This window comes from Rhinopithecus bieti, unplaced genomic scaffold (assembly GCF_001698545.2).
Source record: "Rhinopithecus bieti isolate Rb0 unplaced genomic scaffold, ASM169854v2 scaffold_33474, whole genome shotgun sequence".
In the NCBI taxonomy this organism is placed as follows: domain Eukaryota; kingdom Metazoa; phylum Chordata; class Mammalia; order Primates; family Cercopithecidae; genus Rhinopithecus; species Rhinopithecus bieti.
Window position 1 is genome coordinate 447,377 of NW_016814460.1, and position 22,664 is coordinate 470,040.

The 22,664-nt window shown below is 52.1% G+C and overlaps 2 protein-coding genes and 1 long non-coding RNA gene across 5 annotated transcripts in view; 2 read left to right on the plus strand and 1 right to left on the minus strand.

Moving 5' to 3' along the window:
• Positions 1-13,543, plus strand: part of ZNF385A (zinc finger protein 385A) — a 27,596-nt gene extending 14,053 nt beyond the window's left edge. For 2 of the 3 annotated variants that reach the window (XM_017850934.1, XM_017850935.1), the window contains 6 exons: positions 6,639-6,749; positions 8,523-8,685; positions 10,963-11,205; positions 11,581-11,750; positions 11,956-12,051; positions 12,194-13,543. In XM_017850934.1, coding sequence (XP_017706423.1) covers positions 6,639-6,749; positions 8,523-8,685; positions 10,963-11,205; positions 11,581-11,750; positions 11,956-12,051; positions 12,194-12,424 — 1,014 coding nt within the window. In that variant the 3' untranslated portion in view covers positions 12,425-13,543. Of the gene's footprint in view, positions 1-6,638; positions 6,750-8,522; positions 8,686-8,752; positions 8,805-10,962; positions 11,206-11,580; positions 11,751-11,955; positions 12,052-12,193 lie in introns of all 3 variants that reach the window. The other variant, XM_017850936.1, reaches the window with a different exon arrangement.
• Positions 1-22,664, minus strand: part of LOC108514616 (uncharacterized) — a 67,935-nt gene that overhangs the window by 38,265 nt on the left and 7,006 nt on the right. The gene's annotated exons all lie outside the window — the stretch shown is intronic.
• On the plus strand, positions 19,080-21,120 carry GPR84 (G protein-coupled receptor 84). Its single transcript, XM_017850933.1, has 2 exons — positions 19,080-19,173; positions 19,706-21,120. Exon 2 carries the CDS (start codon positions 19,714-19,716, stop codon positions 20,902-20,904), a length of 1,191 nt encoding a protein of 396 aa, XP_017706422.1. The 5' UTR covers positions 19,080-19,173; positions 19,706-19,713; the 3' UTR covers positions 20,905-21,120.

A 22,664-nucleotide genomic window follows, 5' to 3' on the forward strand; every position in this document is an offset into this window, starting at 1 on the left:
TGAGCCACCGCACCCGGCCTCCGGCTAGTTTTTTGTATTTTTTAGTAGAGACGGGGTTTCACCATGTTAGCCAGGATGGTCTCGATCTCCTGACCTCGTGATCCACCCGTCTCGGCCTCCCAAAGTGCTGGGATTACAGGCTTGAGCCACCGCGCCCGGCCTTTTCTTTTAAAAAAAATAGGTGTGGTGGCAGGCACGTGTAGTCCCAGCTACTTGGGAGGCTGAGGCAGGAGAGTGAACCCGGGAGGCAGAGCTTGCAGTGAGCCAAGATCACGCCACTGCACTCCAGCCTGGGTGACAGAGCAAGACTGCAACTCAAAAAAAAAAAAAAAAAATTCAATTTAACAAAAAAAAATTTTTTTTGAGCACCTACTATATGCTGAGTACTGTGCCTGGTGTCAGGGACACAGGACTCAGTTACCACACTTGGGGAGCTCATAGTTTAATAGGAAGGATAACAAGTTAACCCTATGCAGTGTGAGAAGAGCTGTGTCAGAGGCATTTTGCTTGCATGGAAGCCCAAGTGTCAAGAAAGATCTTCCTGGATATGGTGGGTCCTAAGGGACCAACCAGAGCTAGGCAGAAAAACAGAGAGCAGAGGAAAAAGGGATTTAACCTGGAGCAGGTGACATATAATTTGGGCTTTGAAGAATTATTGGCAAGATTTTTAAAGTAGCCTTAGGGAACATTCCAGACTGAAGTAAGTAGCATGAACAAGGCCTAGAAAGGAGCATTTGAGAAAGTGCAAGATTGGATGTGATAGGTCATAAGATGGGGAGAATAATTTCCCCCATCTAAACACCTGACTTACACTTGACCTCAGATCTTAGCAACCCCATCAGTGTCCCTATTGTATAGATGAGGAAACACAGACGCAGAGAGGTTAAGTGAATTGTCCAAGGTCACAAAGCTACTTAGTTGATTGGATAATCCAGGGTTTCGACTCCTGCAGAGTTCATGGCTCCACTGCCTCTAGCAGAGGTATTTAAAGCGATGAGCATGGATAAGCTTAGAGTTCAGCAGGGTGTTGAACTGCATCCTGCATCTGATTGGCAGAATTTAACTTGATGTTCCAAGGTACTGGCTATGTGACCTTAGGCAAGTTATTTAACCATTCTGAACCTCAGTTTTACCAACTGTAGAATGGGATAGTTTTTTTTTTCTTTCTTTCTTTCTTTCTTTCTTTCTTTCTTTCTTTCTTCCTTTCTTCCTTTCTTTCTTTTTTTTTTTGTTTTTGTTTTTGTTTTAAGACAGGGAATTACTCTGTCCCCCAGGCTGGAGTGCAGTGGTGCAATCTCCGCTCACTGCAACCTAAGCCTCCTGGGTTCAAGTAATTCGCCTGCCTCAGCCTCCCGAGTAGCTGGGCCTACAGGTGCACACCACCATGCCCAGCTAATTTTTGTATTTTTAGTAGAGACAGGGCTTCACCATGTTGGCCAGGATGGTCTCAATCTCTTGACCTTGTGATCCGCCCACCTCAGCCTCCCAAAGTGTTGGGATTATAGGCGTAAGCCACTGCACCCAGCCAATTTTTGTATTTTTAGTAGAGATGGAGTTTTGCCATGTTGCCCAGGCTGAGAATGGGATAGTATTAACACCAACTCACAAGGTTGTGAGATCATATTACATAATCATAATGCCTATCACAAACTAAGTGCTCGATCAGTGTTAGCTGCTATGATTATTATGCTATTGCTATCGTTTTTATTTAAGAGAGAAGTAAAGAGAGAAACATAGGATGGTCAAGGCCTTAGCCTTTGGGAACATGCAGAATTAGGCAGTGGGAACAGGAAGAGGCTTCAGCAAAGGAATGCAAAAGCCACTGGAGGGGGTGGGGAGGGAAATATGTTCCTGTAGAGTTGGAAAAGCCAAGGGAGAGAGTGTGGCGGGCTGCATCAATACTGTCAAATTCTGCAGGGGAATGAGGACTGCAGAAAAGCTGCAGACAGGCCTTTGGAAGTACTGTGCAGCAGTTAAGTACGTGGCTTTGGAGTCAGACTGCCCAGGTTTAAATTCAAATCCCAGTTCAGCCACTTACTAGCTTATGACCTTGGGCAAATTATTTAACCTCTCAAAACCTCAGTTCCCTCATCTATAAAATGAAGATAATAATAGTACTTACTTCAAATAGTGGTTGTGAAGATTAAATTAGATAATCCATGCAAAGAGCTCAGTACAGAAGCTGGCACATTCCAAGGGCTCAATCAACATTAGATGGTGGTAGTGATATTATTCATGACAGAGTCTCTCCTTCCCAGTGGACTGGCACCTCCACCACTCTCTCCTACTTGGGCAGTTCTTACTCCTTAGACCTCTTCTGGAATTACTGTCTCCCCTCATTCTCCTCCCACTCACTGCACTGCTTCCCTCTGCCCTTGGACATCCCTCACTGTTTCCCAAAGCCACCCTCTCTCTAGATCCAGTCCCCTGCTTCACTAATCTCTCTGCCCTAGGTGGAATGGGAGAAGATGAGACCTAGAGATGAAAGACTGGGAATCCCAGGACCTGTCTAGACAGAACGAGGTGTCTGGGGGAGTGGGGCTGCTGGGCCCTACAGCCTCAGTCCCCCAGTGCTGCCCCCACTGAACCGCCAGAGGGCAGCAGGTGCACGAAGCGTAGGCTTTCAGAGAGCCTGGTTCTCCGGCAGGTGGCGGGCGCGGGTAGGAGGTGGGAAGAAGTTAGGAGCGACATCTCCAGTCTGAGGTAGCTTTTGCCCTGGGTGCCCTCAGCTCCACAATTTGAAGGAGTCTGAGAGAGCAATGCCTGACACCTGGGTACCTGGGCTCAGTTTCCCATCCCTAGGGAGGGAAATGACTTGTAAAAGGGTAGCAGCATAGAGGCCGCCTTTGCAGAGGAAGCCGGGGAAGGGTCGTCTGGGGACTCTGAAGACAGACTATCAGCAGGGGAGCTAGGGAAGGTCGGGGCAAAAGGGGTGAAAGAAAGGAGAAATGTCGCCGGGCGCGGTGGCTCACGCCTGTAATCCCAGCTCTCAGGGAGGCAGAGGCGGGAGGATAGCTTGAGCCCAGGAGTTCGAGACCTGCCTGGGTAATACAGCGAGACCCCGTTCTCCACAAAAAAAGGAAAAAAAAAAAAAGACAAAAAAAAAGAAAGGAGAAATGTCTGAGTTGGTGGGGACCCTGGACCCCAGAAGGAGCCCCAGTGGAAGCAACGAGGTCATCTGGTCAATGCCCCTGCCGCGGGGCCAAGTGGCCTCTTCTCTTCCGAACAAGCTCTTTTCTAGGAGTGTCTGGATAATGGACATCCCCCTCTTTCCGCCCTAGCCCCCTTTCATTCCTCTTCAGCTCCTGTCCCTGTCCCTGTCCCCGCCGCCCGTCTCGCCCCGCCTCCGGGCGGCCTCGGCCCGGGCCAGCGCCGCCTCCCCTTCTCCCCGCCGCCGGGCCGCACAGCCCCGAGCCGCCCGGGCAACGCAGCGCCGCGTCCCTGGCCTGCCCGGCCCGGCCAGGCTCGGCCCCTCAGCCCGGGTCCGCTACCCCGGGCCATGGAGCCGCGGCCCCTAGGGTCTCGCAGGGTAAGCCACCCGGCCCCTCCTCTCTCCCTGACTCCCGCGGCTGCCGCAGCGCACCCCCACCCCGTCCCCGCCCGCCCCTGCGAGGCTGGCTACCTCTTCCTCTGCCTGGTCCTCGGGTTGTCCGGCCCATCCCCCACACCGGCGCGGCCCTAACCAATCTCGGGATCCCAGCTCATGCCCCCAGACTACTGCCACCATACTGGATACCCTCACCTCTGCTTCCCACATTCTTGGAGTCCCCCAAATCTTCAGACTTCCTGTCAGGTCCTACACCTGCCCTCCAATGACCACACTGATCAGATCCCTCCTCTCCAGCCCCGGCCCCTTCCCAGCATCCCTCCCCCACCAGCTTCCACCTGCTCTGTACATACCCCCTAGCTCCTCTTTCCTATCTCAGTCCTTCCTCAGGTCTTCCCATCCCTGAGATTCCACCACCTTTCCCTTTTCATCTTAATTTTGGTGGGTGGGGAAGCGGGGTGCTCACACAAGGGGCAGCGGGTTCCATCAGATAAAGGGCAATGGAAGGAAATATAATCATAGCACCCCTAGTGTTCCTGATCTGGTTCCCCCCTCCCTCTCCCTTGCCCTTCCTGATTCATTTTGCCCCAGCTTCAGGGATTGGTTCCCCTTCATGTCTACTGTTGGAGGGCAGGTGGGAGGGCACTGTTTTATGGACCTTTCCAGGCCGTGTCCAAGCCAGCATCCCAGGGAAGAGGTTCTGGAGTGAGATGGGCTCTGGGAGGTGCTGGCCTTCACCCCTCCCCAGGGAGCCCTCATCTAGGTCACCGGGGCCTCCTGACCTTGGCCTGGAGCAGCACTTCAGTGGCTCACATTCCACCTGCGCAGGGATTGGGCCCAGGAGTCCTCACCTTCAGCCTGGTGTCTCCTTAGTTGCTGGAGGAGGGTGGGAAGCACCCACCTGACTCCACTGGTGCCCTCTTCCCCACTCCCCACTCTCACTCCTAGCTGGTGTTTGTAGACTTAAACCAGAGGAGGGGGTTGTGCAAGAGCTAAGGTTCTCACCCTGGAGGAAGGACCCAGGTAGGACAGGAACCATTCTCAGGGTATGGATGCTGGGATGGCCAGTCCACAGTCATCCTCGGAGTCCTGTGTCCTCAGCCCCTCTGGAGAGCAGGCTGGGATGATGGGACAGAGCACAGACAGAACTAGGAGACTCTGCTCTCCGCTTCCATCCCGCTCCTCTCTCCCTACTGTTTTCATCCAACTTGGGTTTCCTGGCCCAGACTGAGTTTCTGTTTGAATTCCCATTCCCCACCCAGCATGTGAGGAAGCCCAGGGCTGAGGAGAACTCTGGAACAGAGTTGGGGGGTCTCTAAATAGGAAGGACTAAGGCCTGGAGACTGGGAGCTGAGAGCAGCCGTCTGTCTCCCCTTTCTGATGAAAGCCTGTCTCCAACTTGGTCTATCTTTCTTTCTGCCAAACACATCATACATTCACACAGATAAACACACAGCTGAAGATTACACCACCTGACCATTCATGGTGTCACCAAAGCCCCCAACACAGAATGTTGATATATAAATGATGTACGCACAGTGCATGACACTTATTCACACTCCACCCATGCACAGATTGATCACAGCCTGCCTAACACACACAGACACACCCGTTCTCCTGTTTGGCTTTTCCTTGGATGTGACTGGGGCTTCTGAGAAGCTGAGGTAAAAAAGTGAGCCCTTAGAGAGGCTTCTTTCCAAACAAGAGTAGGCCAAGAGATTGACCTTGTTAGTCAGACCAGTTATCTGAACCCAGTCATGGTCCCTGCCTTCAGCACTACCCAAATGGAGCAGAGTGGATGAGGCCACCATCTATTTCACAGGGATACTAAAGCCCATTTCCTGACATTAACCCCACCCAGCCAGTGAAACTACTGGGGAGAGGCAAAGGAGAGTCCAGAGGGCAGGGCTTTTCTGACTCTTACCACTTTCTCCCACTTCTTGTTCTCTCACCAGTGTCTCACTGGAAGCCCTAAAGACCTGTCACAGAGACGGGCTCAGCTGAGGAGATAAAGACCCCAAGTCCCCAGCAACTATTTTTCACTTGATCCCTCCACCTGGAAGATAAGGTTTCAGTCCTAATTCTGTCCTATTCTTAGGAGAGAGCCCAGCCATCCCCCATTCTTCAGTCTCAGCTACATTCCAGTCTTGCCTCTCCCTAGCTTCCTAGAGGCCAAAAGGGAGGAGAACTGTTGAGGGAGGCAGTTTTCATGCCTCTGAGCCCCTGGTTTCATCCCCTGATAGTAGAAAGCCTCAGAGAAACTCCCATCCTCTCCCTTCCTCATGTGAACTCTTGGCAGGAGACTGCAAAGACATCTGCTGACCCAGGGTGGGGACAGGGATGGTTCCTAATCCCGCCCAGCCCCACAGCTCTGCCCTAGAAACCCTCATGATCAGGGAGAGAAGGTTCAGAAGATCCCTGGGCTGCCTCGGGCCAGCCCACGTGCTTAGGTCCCCCCACTTAGTCCCCATGATTCACTAGGAGCTCCTACTTTCTCCTGAGTTCTTTTACTCCCTGTAGAAGTTGCTGCCTTTAAGAGGTCCAGAGAGGGAATGTGTTAGGGCGACCAGGGGCCCAGAGATGGGAGCCTGGGAACATCTGTCTCCTGGGACCAGAGGCTGGGCTTGGTGATAGTCTTACCCCAGAGTGGAGGCCCAAAGGGTTCAGAGGCTTCAGCTGAAGGCCTAGGATCGAGGGTGCTTTGGGACTTCATGTCAGAGGCCTCTGCTAGATTGGCTTCACTGTAGGAGATAAGTCAGGGCGATAGAGTTGGATGTTCATGGTATGATGGACCAAGGCAGGAGTCCAGGTTCAGATACCAGATCTGCTATTAACTCATGGTGTGACGTTGGGCAAACCACTTCTATGTTCTGTAAAATGGGAGCATTGGGCCAGTTATCGATCACGTCCCTTTCAGTGCTATGAAGATTGGGCTAAGAGAGAAACAGAAGACTGAGGCTCAGAGCCCTCAGGTATATTAAGGGATAGAAATGGTCTGGGGACCTTGGTTCAACACAGATATCTGTGTCGGGGGAATGCTGGACATGAGCTTGCGCTAGGGCTCCCAGCTTACCCCAATCTGTCTCCACAGATGGACCCTGTACAGAAGGCTGTGCTCTCCCACACTTTTGGGGGACCCTTGCTCAAGACCAAGCGCCCCGTCATTTCCTGTAATGTCTGTCAAATCCGCTTCAATTCTCAGGTAAGAAGCCAAGCTGCTCATCTACCCAATGGGTGGGGCAGGGGCAGCAGGGGACCTTGAGGGAGGGCAGAGGCTGAGTAAGAAGGCTTACTCTGGGTGAGGGACAGGGATTAAGGGGATAGTAGGCAAAGAGCAGGGAATAGGGATACAGGGATACTGCAGGAGAGGCAGGGTCTTATGGAAGGCACTGGAGAGGGATAAGAAATTGCTGTGTATTTTGACATGAAGTAGATCAGTCCTCTAACGTTGATCCCTCCCTCCCTTGAGACTTGGGCATCCCTGGTTCAGAGCTTCTTGGAACATAGGTGGCCATCAGTGTCTGAGCAGGAGTGTGGCCTCTGGCCCACTGGTTCTTGGGCACGGGGCAGAGTTAGGTCATTGGCTCCCCCACAGAGCCTCTGTCCTCTTTGGCCTCTGCTAAACTCCTCCCTGGCCCACCCACTTCCCTCTAACTTTCTGGCTTCCTTCTCTCTCCACCCCATTTCCACTCTACTCCCTCCAAATCACACACAAGGCCTGGCCCCTACTCTTATCCCATGGGGCTTTCCCCTGGGGAGAAGCTACCTAAAACCCAAAACCCAAACGTCCAGCCTCCCAGATTTCCTCCCTCTGAGGCTCCACTGGGACTCTGTGGAGTGTGTGTGGGTCTAGAGGGGACTTTGTGGGATGCAGGTCCTGAGAGCTTTTGGAGAAAAACAGAGAGCCTCATTCTGCTGAGTACGGGAAAATAAAAGCATGTTCTGTTTCTCTACCCAGTACACAGAGACACACACACACACTCTCTCTCTCTCTCTCTCTCTCTCTGTCTCTCTCTCTCTGTCTCTCTCTCTCTCTCTTTTCCTCCATACTACTGGGCTCTGCACACCACTACCCTACCCCTAGGCTGTCAATCTTCTTTTCCTGCCTATCCACACCCTTTATTTCTGCCCTTGTCTGGGTGACCCTGTGCCTCCAGGATTGTACATTCTTAGCGGGGGTATATATGGGAGTGCAGCAGGGTGGGGAGGGGAAGACAGGACTAACCCAGCATTAGGCCTCTCCTTTAGCTTGGACCCCAGGCATCCTGTCTATCAACCCTGGCTCCACTCACCGGTGGATGGTGGAAGACTAGAGGGGCAGGGAGCCAACAGCGGATAGCCCTTCCCTCTTTTTGCCCTACCCTACCCTCCCCCATAAAATGGTTCTGTTTTGACAGCTGTCTCCACTGCTGTTTCTGTCCCTAGAGCTGGGCTTGGGGCCAGGGTCCTCCAGCATGTCCACAGATACTTCAGGGAAAATGAGACCGAGAATGGAGTAGTCAGGACGGAGCCCAGGCATCAGGGATCCTGGGACTTCCAGCCTCAGGGTGAAAGCAGCAAAGGCTGGATCCTAGGGGCAGAGGACTTGGGCACATAGCCTTGAGATCTAAGAGGATGCTGACTGACTGGATTGCTAGGCCTCTCCCAATTTATAACTCTTCCATAGGTTTGTGGTCCCCCTCTCTCTACCAGGACTAGTTGGGGGGTCTGGGTCAGCAGCCAGGCCCTGGGTGTGGTAGTAGGGTGGAGTCTGAACTAGGTGGGGGCCCAGGTTCCCAGGGACTCAAGCTTGAGAAGCTAGTCTGAGCCCCAGGAATAACCAGGACTTATTGGCATGGGGCTTTATATCTCATTGGTGTACAGAAAACTTAACTGCAGCCTGCTGAGATCACCCCAGGACTTGAGGGAACTCTGTGGGGAGATCCGTCAGATGAAAGGTGGTCTCAGATTCCATTTTCTTCCTCCATCCCTAAAGAGCCAGGCTGAGGCACACTACAAGGGTAACCGCCACGCCCGACGAGTCAAAGGCATTGAGGCCGCCAAGACCAGAGGCAGGGAGCCTGGCATCCGAGAACCTGGAGACCCAGCCCCCCCAGGCAGCACCCCGACAAATGGGGATGGTGTAGCACCCCGTTCAGGTGTGTCTGAATCCCCCCATATTCTTCAACTGATCTCTGTCTTCTCTCTTCTCTCCCCCTTTCCCAGAACTCTCCTGCTTCCATCTCTCTCTTCCTCAGTCCCTATACCCCCACCCAAGGTGAGTCCTGGAGCCAAGCACAGTGATGTAAAATTTCCAATCTGTCACCCTTACCCCCACCACAGCTCCTCTCAACAGAGTCCCCACTGTCTGTCCTCCCCACAGCCCAGTGACTCAGAGAGGGGCTAGGGTGAGGCCACCTGGCAAACATCCCCAAGAAAAAGAGAACCATCAAATCCAGAGAGAGGCCTTTTCATCTTAGGGAGTGGTGCAGGGAAGGGAATCAGAATACCTGAGTTCCTGCCCTACTGGGGCTCCCCTCGGGGAAGACAGAGAGTGCAAGAAACCTAGGAAACTCCCTGGATGATGTTGGGTAGTAGATCTTTTGACCTCCCTAGTCAGAGGTGTGTTTGTTTGTTTGTTTGTTTGTTTGTTTGTTTGTTTCTGGGAAATAGAGGAGTGAGACTGAGATCTTTGAGGTCTTTTCCAAGTTTACAAGATTCCTTTTTCCTCATGGCTGCTGACCATCCTCAGCCATACTTCCAGCCAAGAAACTGGAACAGGAATATTGAGATAGCAAGATATGAGCCACCCCCATCCTGGGATTACCACGTCAGATGTCAATCATGGCCAATTCCAGAGAGACCTAACATCTCCATCCTTATCCTTGCCTGGCCTTCCTGCCCTACCCTAAGAAGAATGAGAAACAAACATCTGTACTACCAGATTGAAAACTAGGCCCCCATTCTCAGTAAACACAAACACACACACACACACACACACACACACACACAAAACCCCCTCAGGGATGCACAGAGAGAGTGAGTGGGCAGGTGGGCAGGTGGGGGAACTGAGTTCTGTTTTTTGTTTTTTGTTTGTTTTTTGAGATGGAGTCTCACTCTGTCTCCCAGGCTGGAGTGCAGTGACACAATCTCAGCTCACTGCAATCTCCACCTCCTGGGCTCAAGCGATTCTCCTGCCTCAGCCTCCTGAGTAGCTGGGATTACAGGCACCCGCCACCTCGCCCGGGTAATTTTTGTATTTTTAGTATAGAAAGGGTTTCACCATGTTGCCCAGGCTGGTCTCAAACTCCTGACCTCAAGTGATCCACCCACCTCCGCCTCCCAAAGTGCTGGGATCACAGGCATGAGCCACCATCCCGGCCATGGGAAGCTGAGTTCTAATTGTACTTTGGCTGCTTCTTAGCCTGATCATCTTGGGTTAGTTTGTTAACATCTCTGTAAAATGGAGAGGAAGAGGATGATGATGATGGTGATGATGGTGATAGCTAACATTTCTTGAACAGCACTTCACGCATATTACCTCATTTAGTTCCTACAGTATCTGAGGATATAGGCAGGATAAGTATACCTGCCCTGCTTTATAAATCATGAAGTCCTGTCCAGACTGAGATGTGGATGTGCTGTCTGGATTGGGATGGAGGTGAAGAATGTCAGAAAAAAGTAAGAGAAATAAGGGGAAGGACATAGAATGAACAAGCAAATGGGTACCTGGAGGGGTGAGGAGTTCCCCTCCCACAAGCTCCCCACCCCCACTGCCAGTCTCACCATGACCCGGAAACTGGATCAGCTGCTGGAGCAAGAATGGGAGCGCTAGAGTTTCCCCTGTACAGAGGCCAGAACCCAGCACTGAGGCCTAGGGCCTGTGCATCTTTAATCAAACCATGAATTATAGAGCAGCCTGCATCCCTGTTTCTTCCCTCTCCGGTTCTGCTGTTTCTGTTTCCCTTTTGCCATGCCTGTGTTTATCTCTCCAGACCTTTCCTCACCCTGCCTCTGCCCCTTCCTAGGGCTCTTTCGTGTACTTCCCGGGGGCTGGGCAAGACTCCGGGAGGGGGCTGTCCTGGCAGGAAGTCCAGACTGGCTGGCAGGCCACTGAGGGCTATATCCTTGTTCCATGCCTCTCCCCCTGGCCGGGCTTGCTGCCAGCTTCACCCTGAAGGTAGGCTGGTGAGGCTGGACCCCTTGGCTGTTCCCAGCTAATGGAGAATGAGCCAAGCATTGGAGTTTCACACCCAGCCTGCGGCAGCTGGACCACATCTGGCTCTGGACCAGGGCATGAGAGCATGCATGTTGTAACAGGGTGGGGATTCCTGGTCCCTTGCCCTCCAGGAAATCGGTGGGGGGGTCTCTTCCACATGAAGAGTCTTCTCCAAGAGCCATCTAGGGTGATCCCCATGTTTCTCCCCCAACAACAGTTTCCATGGAGAATGGACTGGGGCCAGCCCCAGGATCCCCAGAGAAACAGCCTGGCTCCCCATCCCCTCCCAGCATTCCGGAGACTGGTCAGGGTGTAACCAAGGGTGAAGGGGGGACTCCAGCCCCAGCTTCCTTGCCTGGGGGTAGCAAGGAAGAGGAGGAGAAAGCCAAGCGGCTGCTCTACTGTGCTCTGTGCAAGGTGGCTGTGAACTCCCTGTCCCAGCTTGAGGCACATAACAAAGGTATGGACTCCCCTGCCCCCACCCAGACTCTCCTGTCCTCAGGCCACCCCTGCCTCCACATCCTAATGCTCCTGGCTTCCAACATCCCTAGACCATCTAAGACCTATCAGCCTGTCTGCCTATCTCCTTCTCCAGCCCTCTCCCCCGTTCCTTAGCCCTTTACTTCCTCAGCTCCCCCTTCTACCTTACTCCTTTACCTATGACTCTCTCCTGATCCACCTGTTTGGGAGGGTCCCAAGGAGCTTGGAAAGAAGCCACACTGCGCCCCCAACCCCTTCCCCCTCATATTGTAACTGGGAATGTGCAGATTTGAGGCCCAGTAGGCCTGGATAATTTTTCTTCCACCCCTTACCTCCTGCCTTCTCTGGGCTCCAGGTACTAAGCACAAGACAATTCTGGAGGCCCGAAGTGGGCTGGGGCCCATCAAAGCTTACCCTCGGCTGGGGCCTCCCACCCCAGGGGAACCAGAGGCTCCTGCCCAGGACCGAACTTTCCACTGTGAGATCTGCAATGTCAAGGTCAACTCGGAGGTCCAACTGAAACAGGTGGGTCTAAGGCCCTTCCCAGAAATTCTGGGAAGCTCCACCCTCTAAATGCGGCAGGAGAGCCAGGAGCTCGAGTAAAGGCCTTTCTTCAGGGTTTTCCCCAGGGGGCCACATGGGAGGGGCCCGGTGCTTGGAGCTTGATTATACCCCCTTACTGTTGCCCCTTTCCGGGAGCTCACAGCCCCCTACCCACCGGTCCCTGCAGCACATCTCCAGCCGGCGGCACCGAGACGGAGTGGCCGGGAAGCCCAACCCACTACTGAGCCGTCACAAGAAGTCTAGGGGCGCCGGGGAGCTGGCGGTGAGGCCTGGATGCTAGGGAATTCGGCAATGGGAGGGCGCGGGCGGGGAGGAGAGAGGGACGCGGGCTTTGCCCAGGGAGAGGTGGGGTTTGCAGGACCGCCGGGTGACTTCTCTCTTCCTCCGCCTTTCGCCCGCTTCAGGGCACGCTGACTTTCTCCAAGGAGCTGCCCAAGTCCCTGGCGGGCGGCCTGCTCCCCAGCCCCCTGGCGGTGGCTGCAGTGATGGCAGCGGCAGCAGGCTCGCCGCTGTCCCTGCGCCCGGCTCCAGCCGCACCTCTTCTCCAGGGACCGCCGATCACTCACCCTCTGCTTCACCCGGCCCCCGGACCCATCCGAACTGCGCACGGACCCATCCTCTTCTCCCCCTACTGACCTCAACCCTGAACCCCTCCCATTCAACTCCCCACCTCCAGCCGGGACCCAGGCCTCCGGGCTCCCAGCCCGCTCCTCCTCCCGGCACTCCCTAAATGATCTCTCCTTCCCCCCCCCACCCCGAGATACGGGGTTCCAGGAAAGGGGAGGGGTAGCGGGGGAGGGGGGCTTCAGAAGGGGGGGAACACCCCAGATCTCAGGGAACCCCGCCCCTGCCTTTCCCTCTCCCCTAGAAAAGGGGGGGCCGTCTCACCCCGAGCCCCTTGGAGACACCCCCCCTCCCAAAAGCCATGTCCATCCAGCCCTTCCCCCCCAAACCTAGCACAAAACGGGGTTCACAAGCCATGGTGGGGGTCCGGGGGGACAGAAATGGATTTTCTTGGCAATAAGCGGACTCTGGGACTCCGGCCCCCTACCCCAAACTGAAGCGCTTCCGTGAACACCCCCGTCCTCCGTAGGGGGAGGGGAGCAGGCGGGATCCTGGGTCCCTCATAAGCACTTTGGTTTTACCGCCTGCAACCTCACTGTGCCCGCCCCGCACCATGCCCCAGCCCCAGGTCTAGCAGGGCCCATTGCAGGGGGCAGCACTTGGGGGCATCTCCGGCACTTGGGTGGGACCAAGGAGATGCCACCATAGACCTTTCCCTCGCCTTCTTCCTCCCTAGTCCGGGTTCCATTCTTTTCACCAGCACCCATCGCCCAAGGGGTACCAAGGGGGGCAAGGGGTGTCCAGTCCAAGCCCACCCCCGCCTCGCCTTCCGCAAAACTGTGAGCAAAAAGCAATAGAAGCCTCGCCCCCGCCCCTCCCCTTCCGCAGAATTCGCAGAGTCTGTAGCCTCCCCGATCCCAGTTCCTAGACCTCATGGCTGTCCCCTCCCACCAGTCACCTCCACTGCACAACCCGGGCGGGGGTGTGACACCCCGTCCCCGCCCCCGACTCCGTGGTTTCCGTATCGTCAACCCTTCAGCCGCCTACCCGGGAGGGGTCCGGCCTACACTGGTCTTCCCCTTCCCATCAACTCTTTCTGCTTGACAATGTAGCAACCCCGGCCCCCCACCCACGGTCCTCCCCTTTTTGCTCTCCCTGACAATAAAGTCTGAATTTGTTCTGCCCTCCGCCCCTGGACTCAGACTCTGTATTTGCCCGCTGTTTTGGGAGCAATTCTATCGGGAAATGTATCTGTATGGGAACCGCACAGAGAGAGGAAAAGGCGCGAGAAGGAGGAGGAAAAGGAAATCGGGGTGGGGGGAGGCAAAATATGAGGCTTGTGCAAAGTAAGCAGAGGCTCCCCATCCCACCCACCCCACTTTCGTCCAGCTCGTGTAAACTTGGCCTGGGGGATCATTTCAAGTCCAAGTCTGGGACTGCAGCTGCAGCTGTTGAGAATTTGCCACAACTCCATAAGGCGGCGCCAACGACCCGGAAAAGGAGGCTAAGCCGCTCCTGTGATGTGTCTCGAGATTCCACGCAGATGGGTCTAGACTCAGTCTCAGACAAAGAAAAGAATCCAGGCTTTTGTGTGTCTGGTGGGAAACCCACACCAGCGAGACTCAAGGCACAGGAAGAAAGGGGGGCAGAGACTGGGGATCTGAGCTCTAGGCTCTGGCCCCACATAAATAGTGACCTTGAGTCAGTCCTTGCCCTCTCTGCACCTCAGTGTCACAGTCTTCAAAATGAGGAGACTTGAGTCTTTTAAAGGTTCATTAAGATCTCATGTATCCAAGACTGAAGAACTGGACTGTGCCATTTACAGATATACTAGAATACCTTCTCAACTGGCCCCTTAAATGGTCTGTGAGACAAGGAAACACTGTTCAGCTGTCTCTCACATGGTGTGTGAGGAAAATGGTCTCTCCCTTATCCTCAAAATTTGGATCAACCATACACTCTCAAGAGCAGCCAGTAATCCTGACCCCCTCTATCCCTACTGAGTGGCAGGAAGTTCAAACAAAAAGCCCAAACCAAAACCCAGAATCTATGTGAGGTCCTCCTGACTTTCATCTCTGCTCGCTTCCCCCTCTCTACCCACTTCCCAGTCTTGCAGAAGAAAGGAGAAGGGAAGTTGGGATGATGTCTGTTAAACAGGAAGAAGAGGGGAATGGGGACCTCCTGGGTTTGTCAACTGTGAAGTTGACAGGTGGGTGTTCACTGTGGGTTCAGAATTGGAACCCAGTAAGGAGTGTTTTGGTGTTTGTTTTCATGTTTGTTTTCAGGTAAATCTAGCTTTAGAAGGGTTGGGAGGATTCAGAAGGATGAGGAACAAGAGAGGCCCTATAGAACAGTGGGTAATGAAAAGCAGGGACTGGGTCACATGTGGGGAAGGAGATAGGGACTGGAAGAAATTGGGATTAGAGAGTCTGGGATACTAGCATACCCCACAAGTACCTCAAGTCTGCTAGTTTAAAACTGAATTCATTATTTACCCCTTTCCCTAAGCCTGCTCCTCCTCCCACATTTCCTTTTTTTTTTTTTTCTGAGGCAGAGTCTCACTCTGTCGCCCAAGCTGGAGTGCAGTGGCACAATCTCGGCTCACTGCAAGCTCCATCTCCTGGGTTCACGCCATTCTCCTGCCTCAGCTTCCCAAGTAGCTGGGACTACAGGCGCCCGCCACCACTCCTGGCTAATATTTTGTATTTTTAGTAGAGACGGGGTTCTACCGTGTTAGCCAGGATAGTCTCGATCTCCTGACCTCCTGATCCACCTACCTTGGCCTCCCAAAGTGCTAGGATTACAGGCGTGAGCCACCGCGCCCAGCCACATTTGTTATCTTATTAAGAGCACCATCATCCCTCTGGAAAGCAGAAAGTTACCCTACTTCCTCCTTCTTCCTAACACTTCATCCAATGAATCACTAAATAAGTCCTATTTGACCTCCTAACAACATATGGATCCTTATCATTTCTTCATTCCCACAACCACTGCCCTAACCAGGACTGGCTCCATAATTTGTGGGACCCAGTGCAAAATGAAAAAGCAGGGCCCCTTATTCAAAAAGTATAGTATTGGCCGGGCGCTGCGGCTCACGCCTGTAATCCCAGCACTTTGGGAAGCCGAGGAGGGCGGATCGCAAGGTCAGGAGATTGAGACCACGGTGAAACCCTCTACTAAAAATACAAAAAATTAGCCGGGCGCAGTGGTGGGTGCCTGTAGTCCCAGCTACTCAGTAGGCTGATGCAGGAGAATGGCGTAGTAATGAGTGGTGGAGCTTGAGTTGAGGGGAGATCGCGCCACTGTACTTCCAGCCTGGGGACAGAGCGAGACTACCATCTCAAAAAAAAAAAAAAAAAAAAAAGAATTTAGCCGGGCCGGTGCTAAGCCTGTAATCCCAGCACTTTGGGAGGCCAAGATGGCGGACACAAGATCAGGAGATCGAGACCATCCTGGCTAACAACGGTGAAACCTCCATCTCTAACTAAAAAAAAAATACAAAAAAAAAAAAAACACTAGCCGGGTGAGGTGACGGGCGACTGTAGTCCCAGCTACTCGGGAAAAGCTGAGGCAGGAGAATGGCGTAACCGTGGGAGGCGGAACTTGCATGAGCTGAGATCTGCACTGCACTCCAGCCTGGGCGTACAGAGCGAGAACTCTGTCTCAAAAAAAAAAAAAAAAAGAATTTAAAGACAGTGATTGACAAGCATTGAACCAAGCACTAGTCCCTTCAAACTGCAAGACCCTATGCAATTATACAGGTGGTCTGGCCCTAACTTAGGCCCGTTCTATCTCTTGTCTGAACTAGTGCCTCTTTACCCATTTCGCTCACTCCCAGCCTGCATGCCTTCATTCCTTACAGCAATCTAAGTGCAAATCTCACCAACTCCTTCAGCATGAAACCAGCTCCTTAGCACAATACACAAGGTCCCCCTTGACCCTGCCTGCTCAACTCTCCAAGCTCTTCTTGTTGCTCTCTACCTCATGCCCTTTTTTCGCTTCTACCTGAACCTCTGCGCCTCTACACATACTGTTCTCTGTTCTACTTATCTCCCAAAATACTCTCCTGTTCATCATTCAAAATGCAGCTCAGTTACGTCTCTGTGAACCCTTTCCTCACCTCCTCCTTAATAGTATGCTCCTTTTCTCTAAGCCTCTGATATATAGTTCTGGGTTGTTTTGTTTTGTTTTGTTTTTGAGAAAAAGTTTTTGCTCTGTTGCCCAGGCTGGAGTGCAGTGGTGCAATCTTGGCTCACTGCAACCTGCGCCTCCCGGGTTCAAGCGATTCTCCTGTCTCAGCCTCCCAAGTAGCTGGGATTACAGGCATGCACCACCACATCACTAATTTTTGTACTTTTAGTAGAGACGGAGTTTCATCATATTGGCCAGGCTGGTCTCAAACTCTTGACCTCAAGTGATCCACCCACCTTGGCCTCCCAAAGTGCTGGGATTACAGGTGTGAGCCACTGCACCCAGCCATGTATTTTTGGTTTGTTTTTTTTACTTGTTTTTTGTTTGTTTGTTTTTGAGATGGAGTCTTACACTGTCGCCCGGGCTGGAGTGCAGTGGCGCGATCTCGGCTCACTGCAACCTCCACCTACTAGGTTCAAGCGATTCTCCTGCCTCAGCCTCCCAAGTAGCTGGGATTACAGGCACCTGCCACCACACCCAGCTAATTTTTTATATTTTTAGTAGAGACGGGGTTTCACTATGTTGGCCAGGCTGGTCTTGAATGCCTGACCTCGTGATCCACCTGCCTCGGCCTCCCAAAGTGCTGGGATTACAGGTGTGAGCCACTGCGCCCAGCCTATTAGTTTGTTTTTCTAATTTTTCAGAGACAGAGTCCTGCTGTGTCACCCAGGCTGGAGTATAGTGGCATGATCTTAGCTCATTGCAGTCTTGACCTCCTAGATTCAAATGATCCTCCCACCTCAGCCTCCCCAGTAGCTGGGACTATAGGTACACAGCACCACATCTGGCTATTTTTGTTTTAATTTATTTATTGTAAAGACAGGGTCTCACTATGTTGCCCAGGCTGGTCTTAAACTCCTGACCTGAAGCCATCCTCCCAGCTCAGCCTCCCAAAATGTTGGGATTACAGGCATGAGCCTCCACGCCAGGCCTATATAATATTTTTTTTTTTTTTTTTTGAGACGGAGTCTCGCTCTGTCGCCCAGGCTGGAGTGCAGTGGCCGGATCTCAGCTCACTGCAAGCTCCGCCTCCCGGGTCCACGCCATTCTCCTGCCTCAGCCTCCCAAGTAGCTGGGACTACAGGCGCCCGCCACCTCGCCCGGCTAGTTTTGTATTTTTTAGTAGAGACGGGGTTTCACCGTGTTAGCCAGGATGGTCTCGATCTCCTGACCTCGTGATCCGCCCGTCTCGGCCTCCCAAAGTGCTGGGATTACAGGCTTGAGCCACCGCGCCTGGCCCTATATAATATTTTAAAGCAAGCCTCAGCAAACTTTTTCTCAAAAGGCCTGATTATAAATATTTTAAACTGTGTTGATCAAGAGATAAAACTGAGGGTATTACATAGGTACTTATATAACAATTTAAAATATAACTATTTTTATGTTATTTATTTATTTATTTATTTATTTTTTTTTTTGAGACTGAGTCTTGCTCTGTCATCCAGGCTGGAATGCAGTGGCACGATCTGATCTTGGCTCACTGAAAGCAACCTCCACCTCCCCAGTTCAAGCGATTCTCTTGCCTCAGCCTCCCTGGTAGCTGGGATTACAGGCACAGCCACCACGCCTGGCTAATTTTTGTATTTTTAGTAGAGACAGGGCTTCATCATGTTGGCCAAGCTGGTCTCAAACTCCTGACCTCAAGTGATCTGCCCTCCTTGGCCTCCCAAAGTGCTGGGATTATGGGTGTGAGCCACTGCACCTGGCCTAAAATATAACCATTATTAAATGGAAAAAAAAAAAACATTCTTGGGTCACAGGCTATACAAAAACAGATAGCAGACTAGATTTGGCCCATAGGGCGAAGTTTACTCAACTTTCCTCTGGAGAACCGATTAAGCATTTGCATATTTATGTATCTGTCTCCCCTAGTAGACTATGCACAAGGCCATGTATCAGATGTTCTTGTATCCCTAGTGTCTAGATCAGAGTCTGATGTATAGTAGGCACTCAAGACAAAGTTGTTGGGTGAATGGATAAATGAATGATTGACCAGGACCCTGATCCCTTAAGGGGAATGAAACCAGAATCCTGGAGGCCTCATTCCCACTTTTCTTCATCTGACTCGGTTTCTCAGATGTGCTAGGGTGTTACATGGGCCCCTCTGACTTGAACCATGTCCAAGCCCTGGAGAGAAGAAAGGTAGTGCTCCTCCGAAACAAACCCAAGGCTTCTGGGGGTACCTAAAGTAGCTCCTGGAACTTGGTCTTATATTTTGGCCCTTTGAGGAGTGGCCCAAATGTTCTGATGCTCTGACTCCGTGCCCTAGCAATTCTCAGCAATGATCTTACAGATGACTTCTGCCATGCAAAGAGGGTAAGAAAACAGAGTTTGGGTTTCAGGAAGGAGAAAGAAAGAGTGAAACGACTCTGAGGTAAGTAGCAGGGGAATTTCAACAGAGAAGCCTAGATTTCACTAGCCAAAGCAAAATGAGTAGGACCGGAGTTGGTGAAGGAAGTGGCTGGGATTGGGTAACGGGGGAGTTTCTTATTCTTTCAGTGGAGTATAATAGGGAACTTAAGAGCAGGATGCCTCCTGCTTGAAGCCTGACTGTCCACCAGAAAGGACTGCTCTTTGGGTGAGTTGAACTTCTTCCATCAGAGAAAGAATTGAAGGCTGAGAAACTCAGGTAAGTACTTTTGTGGTGGGTTTACTTTTACCTTCTTGGTCTCCTCATCTCCCAGGTGGTAACAAACAGAAATGACTAAAGCCTATATGTGTGTGTAGTGGACAGGAGCAGAGGGAACTGAATACAGAGAGGATCCTGAATACAGGATGCTGAAGAGAGAGAGGGGACTCCTGAGGGTCTTCGGGGATGAGGAAGGAATTAGAAAAGTTGGAGGGCACTGGGTTTACTGAGAGCAATGGGATAGATATAGAAGAGGACTGTGGTTTGGAGCAGAATAAGACTAAGATATTTAGGCAAGAGATATTTAGATAAAAACTTGGGGAAATATTTGAGAATGGGAAAGGACTAGAGAACCTAAGGAGAGAGTTAGGGATCTTGAGATGAAGAGGCCTGGGAATGGTTCAGGAGGATAGTGAATTAAAGTGAGGTCCAGGAGCAGTTCAGATGTCCAGAGTGCCAGAGCTGTTCAAGAGATATAAGTTGAATGCTAGGTTCTGATACCGTCTTCCTCTTCTACCCTCTGCTTCTTTAGCCTCTATCATGCAGAAAACCTCTGACGCCAACTTCTCCTGCTACCATGAGTCTGTGCTGGGCTATCGTTATGTTGCAGTTAGCTGGGGGGTGGTGGTGGCTGTGACAGGCACCGTGGGCAACGTGCTCACCCTACTGGCCTTGGTCATCCAGCGCAAGCTCCGTACCCGATTCAACCTGCTCATAGCCAACCTCACACTGGCTGATCTCCTCTACTGCACGGTCCTTCAGCCCTTCTCTGTGGACACCTACCTCCACCTGCACTGGCGCACCGGTGCCACCTTCTGCAGGGCATTTGGGCTCCTCCTTTTTGCCTCCAATTCTGTCTCCATCCTGACCCTCTGCCTCATCGCACTGGGACGCTACCTCCTCATTGCCCACCCTAAGCTTTTTCCCAAAGTTTTCAGTGCCAAGGGGATAGTGCTGGCACTGGTGAGCACCTGGGTTGTGGGTGTGGCCAGCTTTGCCCCCCTTTGGCCTATTTATATCCTGGTACCTGTAGTCTGCACCTGCAGCTTTGACCGCATCCGAGGCCGCCCTTACACCACCATCCTCATGGGCATCTACTTTGTGCTTGGACTCAGCAGTGTTGGCATCTTCTATTGCCTCATCCACCGCCAGGTCAAACGAGCAGCACAGGCACTGGACCAATACAAGTTGAGACAGGCAAGCATCCACTCCAACCATGTGGCTGGGACTGATGAGGCCATGCCTGGTCGTTTCCAGGAGCTGGACAGCAGGTTAGCATCAGGAGGACCCAGTGAGGGGATTTCATCTGAGTCAGTCAATGCTGCCACCACCCAGACCCTGGAAGGGGATTCATCAGAAGTGGGAGACCAGATCAACAGCAAGAGAGCTAAGCAGATGGCAGAGAAAAGCCCTCCAGAAGCATCTGCCAAAGCCCAGCCAATTAAAGGAGCCCGAAGAGCTCCAGATTCTTCATCGGAATTTGGGAAGGTGACTCAAATGTGTTTTGCTGTGTTCCTCTGCTTTGCCCTGAGCTACGTCCCCTTCTTGCTGCTCAACATTCTGGATGCCAGAGTCCAGGCTCCCCGGGTGGTCCACATGCTTGCTGCCAACCTCACCTGGCTCAACGGTTGCATCAACCCTGTGCTATATGCAGCCATGAACCGCCAATTCCGCCAAGCATATGGCTCCGTTTTAAAAAGAGGGCCCTGGAGTTTCCGTAGGCTCCATTAGAACTGTGACCCTAGTCACCAGAATTCAGAACCGTCTCCTCCAGGACCAAAGTGGCCAGCTGATAGGAGAATAGGTGAAATAACACGTGCGGGCATTTTCACAACAACCTCTCCTCAGCCTCCCAAATCAAGTCTCTCCATCACTTGATCAATGTTTCAGCCCTAGACTGCCCAAGGAGTATTATTAACTATTAATAAATGAATTCTGTGCTTTTAATGCTCAGGTGTGGTCTCTGGGGAAGAAGGAAACAGGTCACGGTTAGGCTCAGGGGCCAGGCTAGGAGGAGACCATACTATTCCATCCCTCCTGCATGACCAAATCCTGTCACCATGTGCATGCTCACAAATATCCCTAAAGCACCTGTGGCCACCAGGAGCTGGAATCTAATAAATACCTAAGGATTCAGGGGTACCTAGGTCAAAGCAGAAGCAGGAAGCAGCTGGCATGGGACATAGCCTTTAGAAGAGGGGTTTCTAGGTAATAAAACTTGTGAGGTGATTTAAGAGGATTAGCCTGTCTTTTTGTTTAACTTCCCAGAAATCGCCTCTGCCCCTAACCACTGCTGCCAGGATCCACCATCCCTACAAACAAGTTTATTCATCTCAAAAAAGTTTTATAATCCAGCTGGGGATTATATCCAGCCCCCCAGCCCTCGCTCTGTGTGAGGGGAATGGTCATGGAGGAGGACTCCTTGGTCTGTAGAAATGGAACTGAGCTTAGCTGAGGCAAAGGCAGAAAAAGGTTCCAGGTGCCCTGGCAGGGTCTTGTTCACAGGGCTAATTCACCTGAGTCCCAGGCCCTCAGTTCCCTTGCATTTGTCATCTGGACTTATGAAAGCAGGAGAACAGGCCTAGTGGGGTGGCTCACGCCTGTAATTCTAGCACTTTGGGAGGCTGAGGCAGGCAGATCACCTAAGGTCAGGAGTTCAAGACCAGCCTGGCCAACATGGTGAAACCCCGCCTCTACTAAAATACAAAATTAGCCGGGCATGGTGGTGCATGCCTGTAATCCCAGCTACTCAGAAGGCTGAGGCAGGAGAATCGCTTGAACCCAGGAGGCGGTTGCAGGGAGCCAAGATCACGCCATTGCACTCCAGCCTGGGCAACAAGAGTGAAACTCTGTCTCAAAATAATAATTAATAAATAAATAAAATAAAATAAAATAAAATACAAAAATTAACCAGGCATGATGGCGGGTGCCTGTAATCCTAGCTACTCAGGAGGCTGAGACGGGAGAATCGCTTGAACCCGGGAGACAGTGGTTGCAGTGAGCCGAGAGATCACGTCACTGCACTCCAGCCTGGGTGGCTGAGCGAGACTTTGTCTCAAACCAAAAAAAAAAAAGAAAAAGGGAAAGAAAAGAAAACGAAAGAAAGCAGGAAAACAAAGACTCTAGTTAAAAGGGCTCAGGAGCCAGACTAGGAAACCATACCGTTCCTTCCCTTCAGAATGACCAAATACTGTCACAATGTGTATGCTTACACATACCCTTAAAGCACCTGTGGCCACCAGGTGACGCTGGTTCCCTGCGTTTCCTTTCTGGCTTCCCAGTTGAGGACAGTAGGCAGGACTGGGAATGCAGAGACCAGGGAATAGAGACCCAGGGATTTGCACCCTCCCTTTCCCCCAAAGCTTAGGAAGAAAGGTGAAGAATGAGACATTTATTATTCATGAGATATTATTGTCTACTTGGGGTGGGGCTGGGAGGAGTAGCAGTGTGGGCACTGGGGTGGCACTGGGGATGAAATGTGAGTCATGCTG

Excerpts from the sequence above, each read along its gene's own strand:
- GPR84 (XM_017850933.1), top strand. The coding sequence starts at position 19,714 with ATGCAGAAAACCTCTGACGCCAACTTCTCCTGCTACCATGAGTCTGTG.